Source organism: Acomys russatus, chromosome 1 (genome assembly GCF_903995435.1).
Source record: "Acomys russatus chromosome 1, mAcoRus1.1, whole genome shotgun sequence".
NCBI classification, from domain to species: domain Eukaryota; kingdom Metazoa; phylum Chordata; class Mammalia; order Rodentia; family Muridae; genus Acomys; species Acomys russatus.
The window spans coordinates 18,109,162-18,124,090 of NC_067137.1; the positions used below are offsets into that span (position 1 = coordinate 18,109,162).

At 43.2% G+C, this 14,929-nt stretch overlaps 1 protein-coding gene across 1 annotated transcript; it reads left to right on the plus strand.

Annotated features, from left to right (window-relative positions):
• The first annotated feature begins 289 nt into the window (after positions 1-289).
• On the plus strand, positions 290-14,929 carry Fam98a (family with sequence similarity 98 member A). The gene is made up of 8 exons (XM_051167083.1): positions 290-445; positions 4,875-5,023; positions 7,520-7,654; positions 11,116-11,300; positions 12,280-12,360; positions 12,951-13,067; positions 13,351-13,518; positions 13,604-14,929. The coding sequence occupies exons 1-8, from the start codon at positions 324-326 to the stop codon at positions 14,264-14,266; spliced, it is 1,620 nt and encodes a 539-aa protein (XP_051023040.1). The 5' UTR covers positions 290-323; the 3' UTR covers positions 14,267-14,929.

Genomic DNA, 14,929 nt, shown 5'->3' on the forward strand with positions numbered 1-14,929 from the left:
TTCACGCCAAAGCTCGCCCTAAAAACCCAGGTTCGACCTGCTTCGAGCTCCTCCTCCGCTCGCCTCGCCCAAAGCTGTGCACATGCGCATTCCAAGAGCTCCGCGCCTCCAGGCTGGGTCTGGGCTGCCACGCCGCCAGCCCTTCTGCTCTTCTTAGGGCAGCCGGCTTCACTATTCCATACTGCGCACGCGCAAGACCGGCCATTTTCAGCCGGTGAGGCGGGACAGAGGGCGGAACCAAACTGCTTGCGCACGCTCAGGACATGCGCAATGCAGAGACTGAGGCGCCAGCTGTCGACTTGGAAGTTCCGGGGAAGGAGCGCATGCGCGAGTGTACGCGTTGCCGGCGAGAGGGCAGCCTGACGACTCGGAAATTTGAATACCACAGTAGCATGGAGTGTGACCTCATGGAGACTGACATCTTGGAGTCGTTGGAAGATCTAGGGTAAGATTACGGGGCATGAGTTTCTCCAAGTCCACTCAGTTGGAACCCCGGGAACTCCTCGGGTGTCCCAGTCGGAGCCACCTGCCTCTCCACGCCGCACCCCGACTCCCGCCGGAGCTTCCCGCTGGCCCAGGGACCCCCGTGCCACGTCCACGCTTGCCCTGCCAACTCGGCTCCGACGCCCCTCGTGCTCCCTGGGTCTCTCCTCAGCCCTGCTACCCGCAGCGTGTATCAGGCGCGCGTGTCATTGTCTCGGCTCCAGTTCTCAGCACCCCCACCCCCAGAGCTTCTCCTCTTGCCTCCGATCTCCCACTCTGCCCCCACTTCATGGCTTGCCAAAGTTGTCTCTGCTTTCCTACTTAACCTCCAAGATATCCTTCGCCTGTCTCGTTCTTCTACCTCCACCCTACTTCTCTCAAACAAATGTTTGCTCAGTCATCTCTGCATGCACCTAGGCTTCCAAAGGCGCACGTCTGGGCGATGCAGCTGCCTCTAGCCCGCTCAGCTGTGCACCTAACCTTTCACCATCTGCCTTGGAAATCACTGACAGTGATTCCTGACCCCAGCACAGCCTGGTTGAACTCCAGGATTCCAGGGCCGTCTTCACCCACCAAGAATCAGCATTATTTACTTTGCATCTTGTCTCTCCTTTGATAATTACTCAGCCTTAAAGTGATCCGTGTAGAAGTTTGGAAATAAGGCTTATTTCTTTGCGTCATCCAGATCAAGGTACCCAAACTTAAAAAATCTAGAATCTCCTGGGCTAAAAGTGATTCAAGAAAAACAAAACAAAACAAAAATCTCTGCTAGTCAAGTCTTTGCCTGCGGGTAAGCACTACAGGGGCGGGGGAATCACAGATTTAGCTAGTTGCTTTGCTATGTTTTGGTTTTTGAGACAGGGTTGCACTATAACCCCAGCTGTATAGACGAGGCTCAGAGGGATCCACTTGCCACTGTCACCTGAGAGCTGATATTAAAGGTGTGAGGCCCTGCACATAGTTGTATTTGAAACTATATAGTCTTTTATCAGAGCTTAACATTAGGCTTTTCCATGACATGGAAATTCTTAAGAGAAGCCTCTTTAGGCAAGGGTCCCTTGGGGTATCCTAAAGCCAACCCATGGGAATAGCTTGGTGCTGCTCATAAAGGAAGCGTAGTTACCTTCTCTCTTTGTTAAACTGAGTCACCATTGTCATTTCTTTGAAACAGCACTTCGTGAATGACCCAGATTTAGGCAACTTAGTTCCTACATTGGGGGCCGTGCATTACTCATATTCTCTGCAGTGGGGACTTTTCAATGGGTGTCTAAGAGTAATTTACTTATTCCATAAATATGTTTGAGGGGCCAATATTTTTGAGGCTCTGGGCCAGTGTGGGACTTCCCTCAGGGTGTAAGTTCATGTGGAAGCAGGGAGGGGGCCTTCACATGACAGCTCTGAGACGCATACAGTGAGAAACACTGAAAGGCTCTCTTCCCTTGAAAAGACGGTGTTGCAGGATGGACCAAGAAGAGAGGCATATTCCGTGTGGGTACGGATCAGTTGACCAGCAGCCATGGATGAAATTGCGTCCCATTATTGTTCTTGTTTCCTAGTGATGTTTTTCTTGACTGGCTTACTATAACTAATTATTCTTGCAACAATTGCCCTCAAATAAAAAGTTCACTTGTATTGTAATATAAACCATGAGATTTTCCTGAAAGTTTCTTTTAACTTAGTTTGGTTACATTCAAATAATAAAAGTCGCCCTTAGTTGATTAATATGTATTTTTAAAGAATTCACTCAAAATTACAGTTGAATGCTATCTTTTATCTCTAATGTGGCACATAGTAGGAATTTAGTTCCCACTATTAAGTGAATGTAGAACACAAGGACAAATTAATAGGCGTGGGCTTTTTATTCAAATGTATCTACTGTTTTTTTTTTTTTATGAAGACATATTGAGATTTTGAGTGGTGTGTGTGTGTGTGTGTGTGTGTGTGTGTGTGTGTGTGTGTGTTGTCAGTGCACACCATGTGCTTACTTGATACCTGAAGAGGCCAGAAGCCAGAACCATATACCCTAGAATTGGAATTATATGAAGTCGTGAGATGCCCAATGTAGGTCCTGGGAACTGAACCCAGGCCCTCTGAAAGAGCACCAAGTGCTCTTAACCACTGGGCCATCCCTCCAGCTCTCGTACCACCCCCTTTTGTTTTGTTTGGTTTGGTTTGGTTTGGTTTTTCAAGACAGGGTTTCTCTGTCTAGCCTTGGCTGTCCTAGACTCGCTTTGTAGACCAGGCTGCTAGTTACAGAATGATGTATAATTTTTTGTGCATGTGTGGAAGATTTTCGAATCCATTTCTTATAGAAGCATATTTTAAAGGCTGTAATTTCTCTACCATGTTGTACCTCTAAATACCATGTTAAGCACGTTTAATGTTTGGCTTTAATGACAGTATTTTTATTCAATATTTCTTTTTTTAAGATTTATTTATTTATTTATTATGCATACAGTGCTCTGCCTGCTTGTATCCTGCAGGCCAGAAGAGAGCATCAGATCACATTGTAGATGGTTGTGAGCCATCATGTGGTTGCTGGGAATTGAACTCAGGACCTCTGGAATAGCAGTCAGTGCTCTTAACCTCTGACCCACCTCTCCCAGCCCCTCAATATTTCACTTAAAAACTATATAATCTTAAATGCATCAACTTTTTGTTTTGTTTGATTTATTTTTAATGCTGGGCAAGGTAGCACAGTCTTTAATCCCATGGAGGCAGAGGCAGGCAGATCTCCATGAGGCCAGCCTGGTCTACAAAGCAAGTTCCAAGAGATCCAGGACTATATGGAGAGACCCTGTCTTTAAACAAAATTAAAATTTGCATTTATTTATTTGTGTGCACATGCCACCATGTACCTGTGGAAGTCAGGCACAGTTTGCAGTCGATTCTCGTGTGGGTTCCAGGAACTGGGCTCAGGTGAGCAAGTCTTGGTAGCAAGCACCTATACCTGCTGAGCCATCTCACCTGCCCAACGATATATGATGTAAGGTTACTTCCTTGATCAATCGATCGATCGATCGATTGATAGAGACTGATCTTGCTAAGTTACTTGGGCTGGCCTCGAGTTCTTGGCTGCCCTGCTTCAGTTTTCAGAGTTGTTGGTATTACATATACGTGCCACAACACCCACTGCTGATTACTCTTAGATTCTTGTACTTGGGCAGCATGAGACCCTGTCTTCAAGTCCAGTACAGCCAAAGCTACACAGAGAAACCCTGTCTCGAAAAACTAAAAAATAAAATAAAGTTAAAAAAAAAAAAAAAAATATATATATATATATATATATATATATATACATACATATATATCTCAAAGAACATATTTATGAAATACACAATTACTTGGAACGGTTCCTAAAGCAAATCGGCAAAAATAAAATCTAATTGATTTTTGGAAAAACATTCTAGGAAAATTAGTTTTGTTGTTGACCTGGTTATTCCAGAGTTTAATTCTTAATCCAGTTGTAGTAAGAAGGTAAACTGCAGAAGAGCTTGCCAGACTGTGTAGAAGTTGACTATGCTCATTAGATATTGTGGGTTTTCTGTGTTGAGACTTTTTTTATTTTATTTTATTTTTTGGACTGGGACACTGTTTAAGACAGTGTCTCCTGTATCTTAGGCCAGGCTTTGAACTCTGTGCTTAGCCAGGAATGATCTTGAACTTTCAGATCCTCATGCCTCTCTGCCTCACTCATGCTAAGATTTCAAGCATCTGCCACGGTGCTCAGCTTATAAAGGGCTGGGATCTGAACCAGCATGATGTGTGCTGGGTAAGCACTCTCTCAACTGAGTGGCATCCCCAGCGCTCACATGTTTTGAAGGCTTAAACTGCAGTTGCCATTTGGCTGTTATTTTGGATTGTTTTGTTTTGAGTTTTGAGGGATTTTGTTTTGTTTTTCTTTTTGTATTCCACTGTGTGGACATCACACTGGCCTCCAGGCAAAGGTCCTTCTCCCTCTTTTTCCCACTGTTGAGATCACAAGCATGTTCCAACATGCCCAGATTGACTTCTTTTTTCTTAAAGATTTTTTTTTTTTAATGTGAGAGTATTTACCTGCATGTATATATGTGTACCTTGTGCCTACAGAGGCCAAAAGTGGATGGAATCCCATGGATCTGGGGTTTCAAACAGTTGTAAGCTGCTGTGTCGGTGCTAGGAATTGAACACAAGTTCTCTGGGAGAGCAACCCCTCAGGCTTCTCTTAACTTTATTGTTCTAATGGTACATTACAGTGATATATGGTTTCCTTTTTTTTTTTCCAAGTTAAAGGGTTGGTGTTTATACTTTGTTAAATTATTGCTTCTTTACATAAGCAACGCATACATATATTTTGCCTGCAGTACACTACGTTGAGATTTTCTTCTGAAATGTAGTTTCTTATTCACCAGTTACAAGGGCCCATTGTTGGATGATGGTGCACTGTCTCAGGCAGTCTCTGCTGGAGCCACTTCCCCTGAGTTTACCAAACTCTGTGCTTGGCTGGTATCTGAATTAAGAGTCCTCTGTAAACTAGAAGAAAATGTGCAAGCAACTAACAGTAAGTAAACCTTCACTTTGTAAAAAATAAAACCAGGGCATTGGGAACTTAGCATTATTAATATCAAAGCTAAACCATAAAGAGACATGTCAAGGCCCTGTGCTCCCCAGTGTGTACACACACACACACACACACACACACACACACACACACACAATGTTTTGTGGTGATGTTCTCAAGGATAAAGTATTTTCTAAATGTAAGGCGATGACAATAAAATATATGCAGAGGCTGAAAAGATCCTTTACTGGAACAGAAAATTATAAAGTGCAGACAGGAACTGTATGCACTCTGCATAGTTTTGATTTTCAACAGGGCTCACTGTGTAACACGGGTTGGCCTTGAACTCACTATCTTTCGGCCTCAGTCTGCTGAGCTCCTGCATTATAGGCACAGGCTACATTGTCTGTATTTTGTGCTTGTGAGATCCTCTATGGGTGGCTAGTAATTTAGGATGTTCTCTCGTGGGTGCCAGATCCCAGGACCATGGCCAGGGGGTAGAGTATGCAGTGCGGTTGGCCTGTGCTTGGGAAGGATGGGGATACTCCATCAGGCCGCAGTCATTGCAACCAGGTGTAGCACCTCAGATGATAGGGTGGAGGGCACCTTTATATTTGCCAGTTTCCTTGACATTTACTGCTAGTTTGTTGACTCTGAATGAGCTTGGAACCTGACACTCCACCTTCTGCTTACTCTGGCCACAGCAAAAGCTCTGAGGGATAGCAAGTAAGGCCTTCTGCTGTTAGCATACCCTTGGCACAATGTCTTCCCACATAATCCAATTTTGAAGAGCTCACAATTGCTTGCAGGTGTGGGTTTTATTTGTTGGCACTTTGGAGACACAGGGTCTTGCTGCATAACTCAGGCATGTCTCTCACACATAGCCCAGGCTGTTGTGAGGAAATTTTACGTCAGCCTCCCAAGTGCTGGCATTTCCACACTTGGCTTGTTAGTATATTTAGTATTTGGAGGTTTGTTGTATCCAATTCTAGCCCAAGTGTGACCAATTCAGTTAATAAGATCTAGGGTCATAATAACGATAGCAGATAACGTTATATTCATTCTTCCTTGTGTTCATATCAGAGTGCACTTCTTAACTCATTCAGACCTCACAGTAGTTCTGTGAGTTGGATTTTACCGCTTATCCATTCAATGACAAAAGCCCAAAGAAGTGAGACACATTGCCTGGTATCACGTAACCGGATTCAATCACACAAAACCAGAAGTTGGGAAACCAGGGTTTTTAAACCACTTTGATGTTCTGCCACTTACTATGTCAGAGATTGTAGGAACCTTTGAGATACTCTATAGGATACGGTCTTTAACTGGGATCATAGAGAACGCGTAAAACAGGTAAGAGCAGTTGCTCCGCTTGTGTAGAGGGAGGGCACTGTTGGCACAGCTCTTCCTCACCTCGCCGCCATATGTCAGAGCCACGTGGAACTCTGGGCTGCTTTAATCACATGGTAAAGCACTGATGGTGCTCTCCTCATCTCCAGCTGCCTCTAATGGAGCTCTGTGGAGCCTTAGGGCTGACAAATCACAGTTTGATAAACATGTGGTGAAAAAATGGACTCAGAACTTGAAAATTACCCCAAGGCTTATTAATTTCTATCCATCTGTGATACTTAAAAGAGAACAATCAAAATAGTGAAGATGTCAGCAGCCCCTTGACTTACCCAGTAAGCCTCAGACTTCCTTTGCATGTTATTGGAATACAGAGCTATAGGTCATGTTTGTTGTCTTCTGGTTTCGATTAACTGGGGACTTTAGCTATGAGTGAACCAACTGGTGATTTTTACAGTAACTGAAGTCTTGCCGTCATGATTCACCAGGGGAAGAGATCCTTGAGCACAGGAGTGCTTAGGGGAGGTCCTGTGGAGAAGAGGCCCAATGGGCTATGACAGAAGAGAGACTCACCAGTAGAGAAGAGTGTAGCTGCCCTGTCAGTCAGTCACAGTCAGAGCTTAAATAAAGGCTCAAAAGTAGAAACAAGATGGCCTTTCCTGGGACTTTGAGGAGACAGGCGTGGCTCAGTGGAGCCAGTGTTGTGGAAGTGGTATATAGATGGCTGTGATTGAGTGTACTGGGAAAGACATGTGAACAGTCGGGAAGAGTCCTTAAAAGCAGACATAAAACACTGGGTGAGGTATAGGAGTTGTTGAAAGCTCTCAAGAAGAGCTGGTGAAGTATGGCTCAGCAGGCGAAGCACTTGCCACACAAGCTCAGCGGTCTGAGTTTGGTCCCCGCAGCCCACAAGAAGGAGTCAGCTGCACAGAGCCTTCCTGACCTCCGCACTGTGTGTTCCCCACACGCCATACACACAAAGTAATAAAGAATAACTGAATTGTCAAGTAAGAGCCTGGTGCCCACCATAAAAGCATTTTGCAGTGCCGCGAGGAAGGATGAGTTAGGAAGAAGAGCTGAGGCAGGAGAAGCCTAGTGGGAATTCCACTTTGTGACTAACGCTGTCAAAATTATTTTAATCCTCCCAAGGTCCAAGTGAAGCTGAAGAATTCCAGCTTGAGGTGAGTGGGCTCCTTGGGGAGATGAACTGCCCATACCCTTCTCTGACATCCGGGGATGTAACCAAGCGCCTTCTTGTTCAGAAGAACTGCCTCCTTTTGCTCAGTAAGTTCATGGCTACTAGAATGTAGCTATTTTTTGTTTTCCTTGAGTAAGATACAGGTTGTTCTTGTTGTTGTTCTTTTGTTTCGCTGCAATTTTAATTCAAATACTATCCATTTTAAAAGAAGACTTAACTGCGTCTCCAACTAGGCACTGGTGGGTGCATGCACACCAATGTCGCTTTTATTTAGTAACTTACGCTGTTTCCTGACCTCTGCTTTGGTGCTCCTCTAGCTGTTGTGCCGCTCCTGTTGTGAGCAATGGAGGTGCTGGGGTGTCACCATCAAACTGCATTGTAGAGGAGAAGAGCACATCACTAGACGGGCAAGCCTTCAGGGACAAGGAGGAGCACTTTTAGTCTAGGAACAGTGCTTGTATGATCCTAATGGAAAGGTGTTTTATTTTACTGACGTTTCTTTGGGTTGGTAAATGGTTTGTTTTTCTTTCTAAGTATACATGGGCAGCACTTGAGTGGGGCCTCTACCCACTGGTCATTGTGAGACATCATTTTCTAAAAAGTTCTTTCCTTCCATGTCTTTTAAAAAGATACTAATAACTGTCTCTTCCTGAAGTACAGTTAGTAGACTCATAAACTGTTGCCTTGTATAAACTTGCAGTAAGCACAAGCAGTAATCTTAACTCAGATTCTGTGTAGCATTCTGAAGTGCAGCTTTGCTTAGTTGATTGTCCTATGATGAGCACAGTCCAGAGAGTGTCATTGTTTTTATAGCTGTACTGTGGAGTCTGAAGGATACTAAAACCTCATTTATTTATTTATTTGTTTATTTTATTTTATTTTATTTTGCTTTTAGAGAAAACTTGTAATACAGCTATTACGCTTAGGCACTAGAAATTACTGTAGTTGCTTAACATCCTTTTTGTCCAGTATGTGTTGCTGGGAATATCTGCACGCAGGGTCAGGACTTGCTGTAGATACTGATGTTTATATCTAGCTTTTATATATTCATTTGGTCTCCTGCAGATTGGGACGGGCCCAGCAGCAATGGGTCCAGCTGATTCTTCTTTGTATCATCGCTTACCCTGACCAGTCATGTTTGTTGTTTAGGTTATCCACATAAGAAGATAACCACTATGTGAAATGCCCGGCAGTGACCCTGGATAGCTGAGTCTTCCATAGAACTCAGCCTTTTTCCTACTGACACTATAGAAAACCACATTGACTATAAATCTCTATAATGCGTTCTTAATTCCTTGCTGTTTCTTTTCTTTCTTTCTTTTTTTTTTTAAATATATTTTTCCTTGCCATTTCTTAAGCAGGCTGTGCTAACTATTTTGGAATCAGGGTCATAATTACAAACTTTACTTTCATGAGCTGAGACCTGAAGAGCTTATCAAGGGCGTACAAGCAACCACGCGCTTCTCCGCTAACTAACTGAGGCAGCTAAAGGTCGCTAGCTCCGTACGTCCCTCACGTGTGCGCACGCACCTGGTCCTTTTTCTTCCTCCTCGTCACTGTCACTGCAGCCTGCCTTCCCCAGCCTTCCTCTTAGTTCATAACCTCTCTCTTTGTAGTATTTCATGCACGTACTCATTGCTGCTCTGTGTAATTATTCCTCATCCTGCCAACCGTCAGTTCTGTCACATCTTGATGCTAGGATTCTCTTTCTTCCAGCACCCTGCCTCACTAATCTGAACTGTTTAGCACATAGTACTTTAAGAGAGAAATAAATGGACCTCACTGGAACTAGCAGCATAGAGTAGTCCCTACATGTAGGGACTCTTGGCTGGCCACTGGCCTTTTGTGCTTCTCAGTTTATACTCAGAGCTAAATTAAGTCAGGCTTGAGTTTCTAATAGATGAAGTAGAGGGGGGAGTATTTTGATTCTTAAGAAGATTGACAGTAGGGCTCATCCTTTGTTTTTGTTTTTCTTTATTTTATAGTGTCTTCTCCAGTGCCTTTCTAGTGCTTTGAATGTGTCAACTGCCTTAACGTTTGTTCATGTGATGGTATTAGTTAAGTTCATGAATAACTGAACTATCTCACCCTAGATTTAGACAACTAGTGTATTAAGTCATAAGTCATATGATTTTTCTAGAACAAGGGTTGGCAAACTTTCTTAAAGAACTGAATATTCCTGGCTGAGCAGACTATGATGTCTCAGTGGCAACACCCAATTCTTGGTTTTGGCAGGAAAGCAGACACGGATGTGTAAGAGACAAGTGTGACAAGAGACTGGTAAAAACCTGTTTACAACGGCGTTAATTATTTTCATAACTACAAGATTGTACTGTTTTCATTGCCTTAGCACCCAAGTATAGCTTACTCTGTGGAACATACCAAGATGTAGTAAAGCCACATGGAATGGCCTCTGCAGAAACTCTGCTGCATTTATTACTTTAGAATAAAAATTGACAGCATCTCAGAAATGACTTGCCAGTGACACTTGCCTTCTACCTTCTGTCTTGAGGACAGCAAGTAAGATGTTCAAGCTGACCACACTTCGTTGATTCTGATAGGATCAGGAAACCTAGAAAACAACTCCCAAAAGAGCAGAAGCAGACTTTGCTCACTACTCAGAAATCCTAGGTTTAGGTGCAAGTGTCTTTGGGACAGTTACAGGAATGTCGATGACTAGTTAGGTCTGTCTTCTGCTGAATTGCCTGAGGATGTGGCCCTCATTATACTAGGCTAAGCAACTCTGGGCATACTCAACACAAAGAGAGTGCTGACAAAAAGTGACATAAGAGCCCAGAGGCATGGCTCCTGGGGTGGCAGCTCCTCCTGACCATCAGAGTCCAAACCCCTGACCCACATAGCTAAGAGAACTAACCCCTACAAGGTGTCCTCTGAACTCCATGAACGTGCTGTGGTGTGCACACATGAATGCACATACACACATGCACACACACAGAGGGAAGAATACTGAAAAGAAGAAGCGATTTGGAAGTTTTAAGGTGAGGAATATGGAGAGAACGGGTAGGTGGGAAGGATAAAGATGAATGAGCACCCAGCAGGTGACATAGGCTGCTGGAGAAATGAGAGAGGAGCTTTAGGAAGCTCAGCGTCTTCACACTTAAAATGTTCCGTACCATTTCTACACAGACTCACTATTAGAGAGGGCAGGGTACTTTTGTCATTGTGCTTATAAGTGGTTCAAAGTGAAAATTGGCCATCTGTCACCTTGTGCAAAATTTTTCACAGATGCCAACCCCTGTTCTGGAGGTAGCATGGTTGAATGCAAGTATCCAGATCGTTGGGTGTGATCAACCTTGGTTGTACAGTGTTGCCTAGTTTTAATTAACCTTAAATAGTACATAATACCTCAGTTACATAAGCAGTGTATATGTTATGTTGTTAGCAGGTAAAAGTGGTTTTCATTTCTTGTTCTGTCCATTCTTGCAGCTTTAAAAGTTACGTATCATTAGGTCTATAGAGTTGTGACTCCAGACTTATGGCATTAACTATAGTATCTTATTTTGAAATCTTATTTTGTTTACTTCAGCATACCTCATCTCAGAACTAGAAGCTGCCAGAATGCTCTGTGTGAATGCTCCTCCAAAAAAAGCTCAAGAAGGAGGCGGTAGTGAGGTCTTTCAAGAGTTGAAAGGCATATGTATTGCTCTAGGAATGTCCAAACCTCCAGCCAATATAACTATGTTCCAATTCTTCAGCGGGATTGAGAAAAAAGTAAGACCTTTAGTACCGATTGTAGCGTATTAAAGGCATAGTCCTACGTTTGTTTGAAATGAAACATTAAGTTTATTTCTCTTAATGGGAACCTAATGTACATATTAATAAGAAATGTTACTAAATGAGTTTTGGGTTTTAAATCCTAGTACCTTAAAGAGAAATCAATATTTTAGTCGTCTTTTTGGTTTTGTTATTTTTAAACATTGACATGTTTCTTTTTCAAAAATGAAACTTTATACTTTGGTTTAAAGCTGAAGTAAGCTAGATATAAAGTAAAAATAACTAACATTCTTAAGGCCTTTATAAAATGATTCAACTTTGAGGCGATTTTTATAGTTTTTATCATTATTACTCTGCTTCCCCTTACTGACTGGACAGAAAAGGACATTAATAAATTCTGTTTTCTAATCCAGTTGCTTTGGGTCTGTATAAACTCAATTTGCTGCCTACTAACATAAGTTAGTGTGTGAAAAATGTAATTCTTTTTATACCACACATTATCAACAGAATACTGACATATATATTTATATAAACAATTAGGAGCAAGCAATTTTGATTTAAAAAATGGATGAGTAAAAGAAACTGGTATTTGTTGTATAAAGTTATTTCCTGTCTGAATATCTGCGGGACTCAGTTTCACTGTGGGGTGAACGCTGTGGGGCACAACAGTGTGTCTGTAGTCCGTACTCTCTGTGTTCCTCCATCCATTCAGCTAGTGCTCATTTGGTGCCCACTGGTGTCAGGCACTGTTCCAGGTCCATTGAAGGATCCGTGCTTCTCTAGTTATGGAGGAGTGGGACAAGCCAGTGTCTTATCTCATGGGTCTTTACATTTATGTTTCAACCCCACCTGCACCTTTGCCTCCTCTGGCAGGAGTCTTCTTTTGATGGCAAGAGATGATGGGAATTGGGAAATGAGGAAGATAAATATGACTTAAAAAAATTTTTTTTAATTCATTCATTTGTTTTTGTGTCAGTTAAAGGAAACATTAGCAAAAGTTCCACCTAATCATGTGGGAAAGCCGCTATTGAAGAAGCCGATGGGACCAGCCCACTGGGTGAGTTGTGACCCTCCTGCGTCAGCTTCCTAAGGAACCATCATTAACGTCAGGGCTTGACTGTCTGCCGTCATAGCCCAGGTTGGCCTCTAACTGGCGGCAGTCCTCTTGGCTCAGCCAAGTACTGTGTTTACATCCGACTTAAATTACATTTTTCTGATACATGGTTTGCTACATAGACATCCTTGAAATCATTTTGGGGAACCTCCAGAATTATGGAGAAAAACTATTTGTGTACGATTCGAAGTACTTACCTCATAATTGGTACATATTTCATGTACTTATTGAATAAATGAGGTTTGGTATGAATGAAGCGTTTTTCTAATTGCCAGATGGATTCAAACTTGACTGAGCCGAACCAGCTTCACACAGTGAATTATGGGAAAGCTAAACAAGAATTTTTACTTTATATTTAGTATTGTTTTGAGACTAACTTTTCTGTCCTGTCACTTTCATCAACATTAGCCGGTAGGAAGGACCATGTGTGGTGAACGCTGGGGAATCACTTGTGTAAACAGCAGTTTCTGCTTTAGGAACATGGGATGAGACACATGTGTGAATCCTAATCACTTTGTTAAATTTTGTTTCAGGAAAAGATAGAAGCCATTAACCAAGCCATAACCAATGAGTATGAAGTTCGGCGGAAGCTGCTAATCAAACGTTTGGATGTCACTGTCCAGTCCTTTGGCTGGTCTGACCGAGCTAAGGTAGGCTGAAACAACTGTAGACATAGTCCCTAATCACCTGACAGGAAAGCTTCCAAGTGACCCTGGCCACGCCTTCATTCCCGGCTGCTGCGTCAGCAACTCTAGCAGCTGTATTTGTACAGGATAATTCCTAAGTACAGGAAGCAGTACAGAGTGGAAAACTTTTCCCTACCATTTGGAACTCAATAACCTTCTTAATACGTCTTTAATGTTTTTCACTTGTATGGTTCCCTGCACCATTCTGAGTATTTACGTTTGTGTTTGAACACTTTTGTTTCAACAGAGTCAGACAGAAAAATTAGCTAAGGTTTACCAGCCAAAGCGTTCAGTCTTGTCTCCTAAAGGTAATATTTCCGTTGCTCATCTTTTGGCTGCCAGACAAGACTTGTCAAAGATTTTAAGGACAAGCAGTGGGTCCATAAGAGAGAAGACTGCCTGTGCCATCAATAAGGTGACTAGAGCACTTTTGATTTTCTTGAACATGCATTTGTCTGTCAGTAGAATGAGAGGTTTCAATTGTCTTTCTTATCCCATAGGTGTTGATGGGCAGGGTGCCCGACAGAGGTGGTAGACCCAATGAAATTGAACCTCCACCCCCAGAGATGCCACCATGGCAGAAAAGACAAGATGGCCCCCAGCAGCAAGCAGGAGGCCGAGGAGGAGGGAGAGGTGGTTATGAACATTCCTCATATGGAGGACGAGGAGGTCATGAACAAGGAGGGAGAGGTGGACGTGGTGGCTATGACCATGGCGGCCGAGGGGGAGGAAGAGGAAATAAGCATCAAGGAGGCTGGACAGATGGAGGGAGTGGAAGTGGAGGTGGCTACCAGGATGGCGGTTATCGAGATTCGGGTTTCCAGCCCGGTGGCTATCATGGTGGCCACAGCGGTGGCTATCAAGGTGGTGGCTATGGTGGTTTCCAAACATCTTCATATACAGGAAGTGCATACCAGGGTGGTGGGTACCAGCAGGACAATAGATACCAAGATGGTGGGCACCATGGCGATCGAGGCAGCAGTGGTCGTGGGGGAAGAGGTGGCCGAGGAGGCCGGGGTGGACGTGGAGGCCAGGGAGGAGGCTGGGGAGGAAGAGGGAGCCAGGCTTATCACCAAGGGGGTCAGTTTGAGCAGCACTTCCAACATGGAGGCTATCAGTATAGTCATTCTGGATTTGGACAAGGAAGACACTATACTAGTTGAGGCTACAGAAACGTATAACTTACTAGAGCTCAAGTAATAGAAACTTAGCTTCTGAACCCTGAACCCAACATCTGTTTCAAATGAATGTAAGACCACAGGTGTCAGGCACACTCCTGCTTGGGACAGCCATTTGCCGGTCTTCATTCAGTTCTCTCTTTTTATTATTAAACAGTTTTGCATAACACTGTTTATTTAAGAAACATATCTCTTCTTTCTATGAAAAACAAATTTAAAAGGCATTTTAAATTGCCTTTAATTGACCGGTAGACTAATCCAGTTAGAAGATACATGCTTTTTTGAAGAAATTACTTGAATAAAATAGTTTTCACGTTTTCAATATGCAAGTTTTGAAAATGAGGATTTGCCTAGACTTTTTTTATCTTTACTGCTGGGAACCTTCCTCATATTAACAACTCATGTGTGTTCTCCGTAAACTTCTGCTGTCTGTTCTCCGAGCATAGCTCTGCCCCTGGTTGGCACTTTCTTCAGAGAGGTTTGGTCACATTTCTCTGTGACAGCCCTGTGGGTTCGTTCCTATTGCATGAGCTCTGTTGCAGATAGCACATTCAGTAGCCTTACCCTGTTGATGGAATAGTGTACCATATGCTCCTCCAAACACCATGACCACGGCCAAAACCCATAAAAATGAAAAAGCAAACTAAG

Bases quoted from the DNA above. Each gene is read 5' to 3' on its own strand.
- Fam98a (XM_051167083.1), top strand. From the start codon at position 324: ATGCGCGAGTGTACGCGTTGCCGGCGAGAGGGCAGCCTGACGACTCGG. The intron at 11,301-12,279 runs GTAAGACCTTTA...TTTTTGTGTCAG, and splicing joins TCAGCGGGATTGAGAAAAAA to TTAAAGGAAACATTAGCAAA. The intron at 12,361-12,950 runs GTGAGTTGTGAC...ATTTTGTTTCAG, and splicing joins CGATGGGACCAGCCCACTGG to GAAAAGATAGAAGCCATTAA.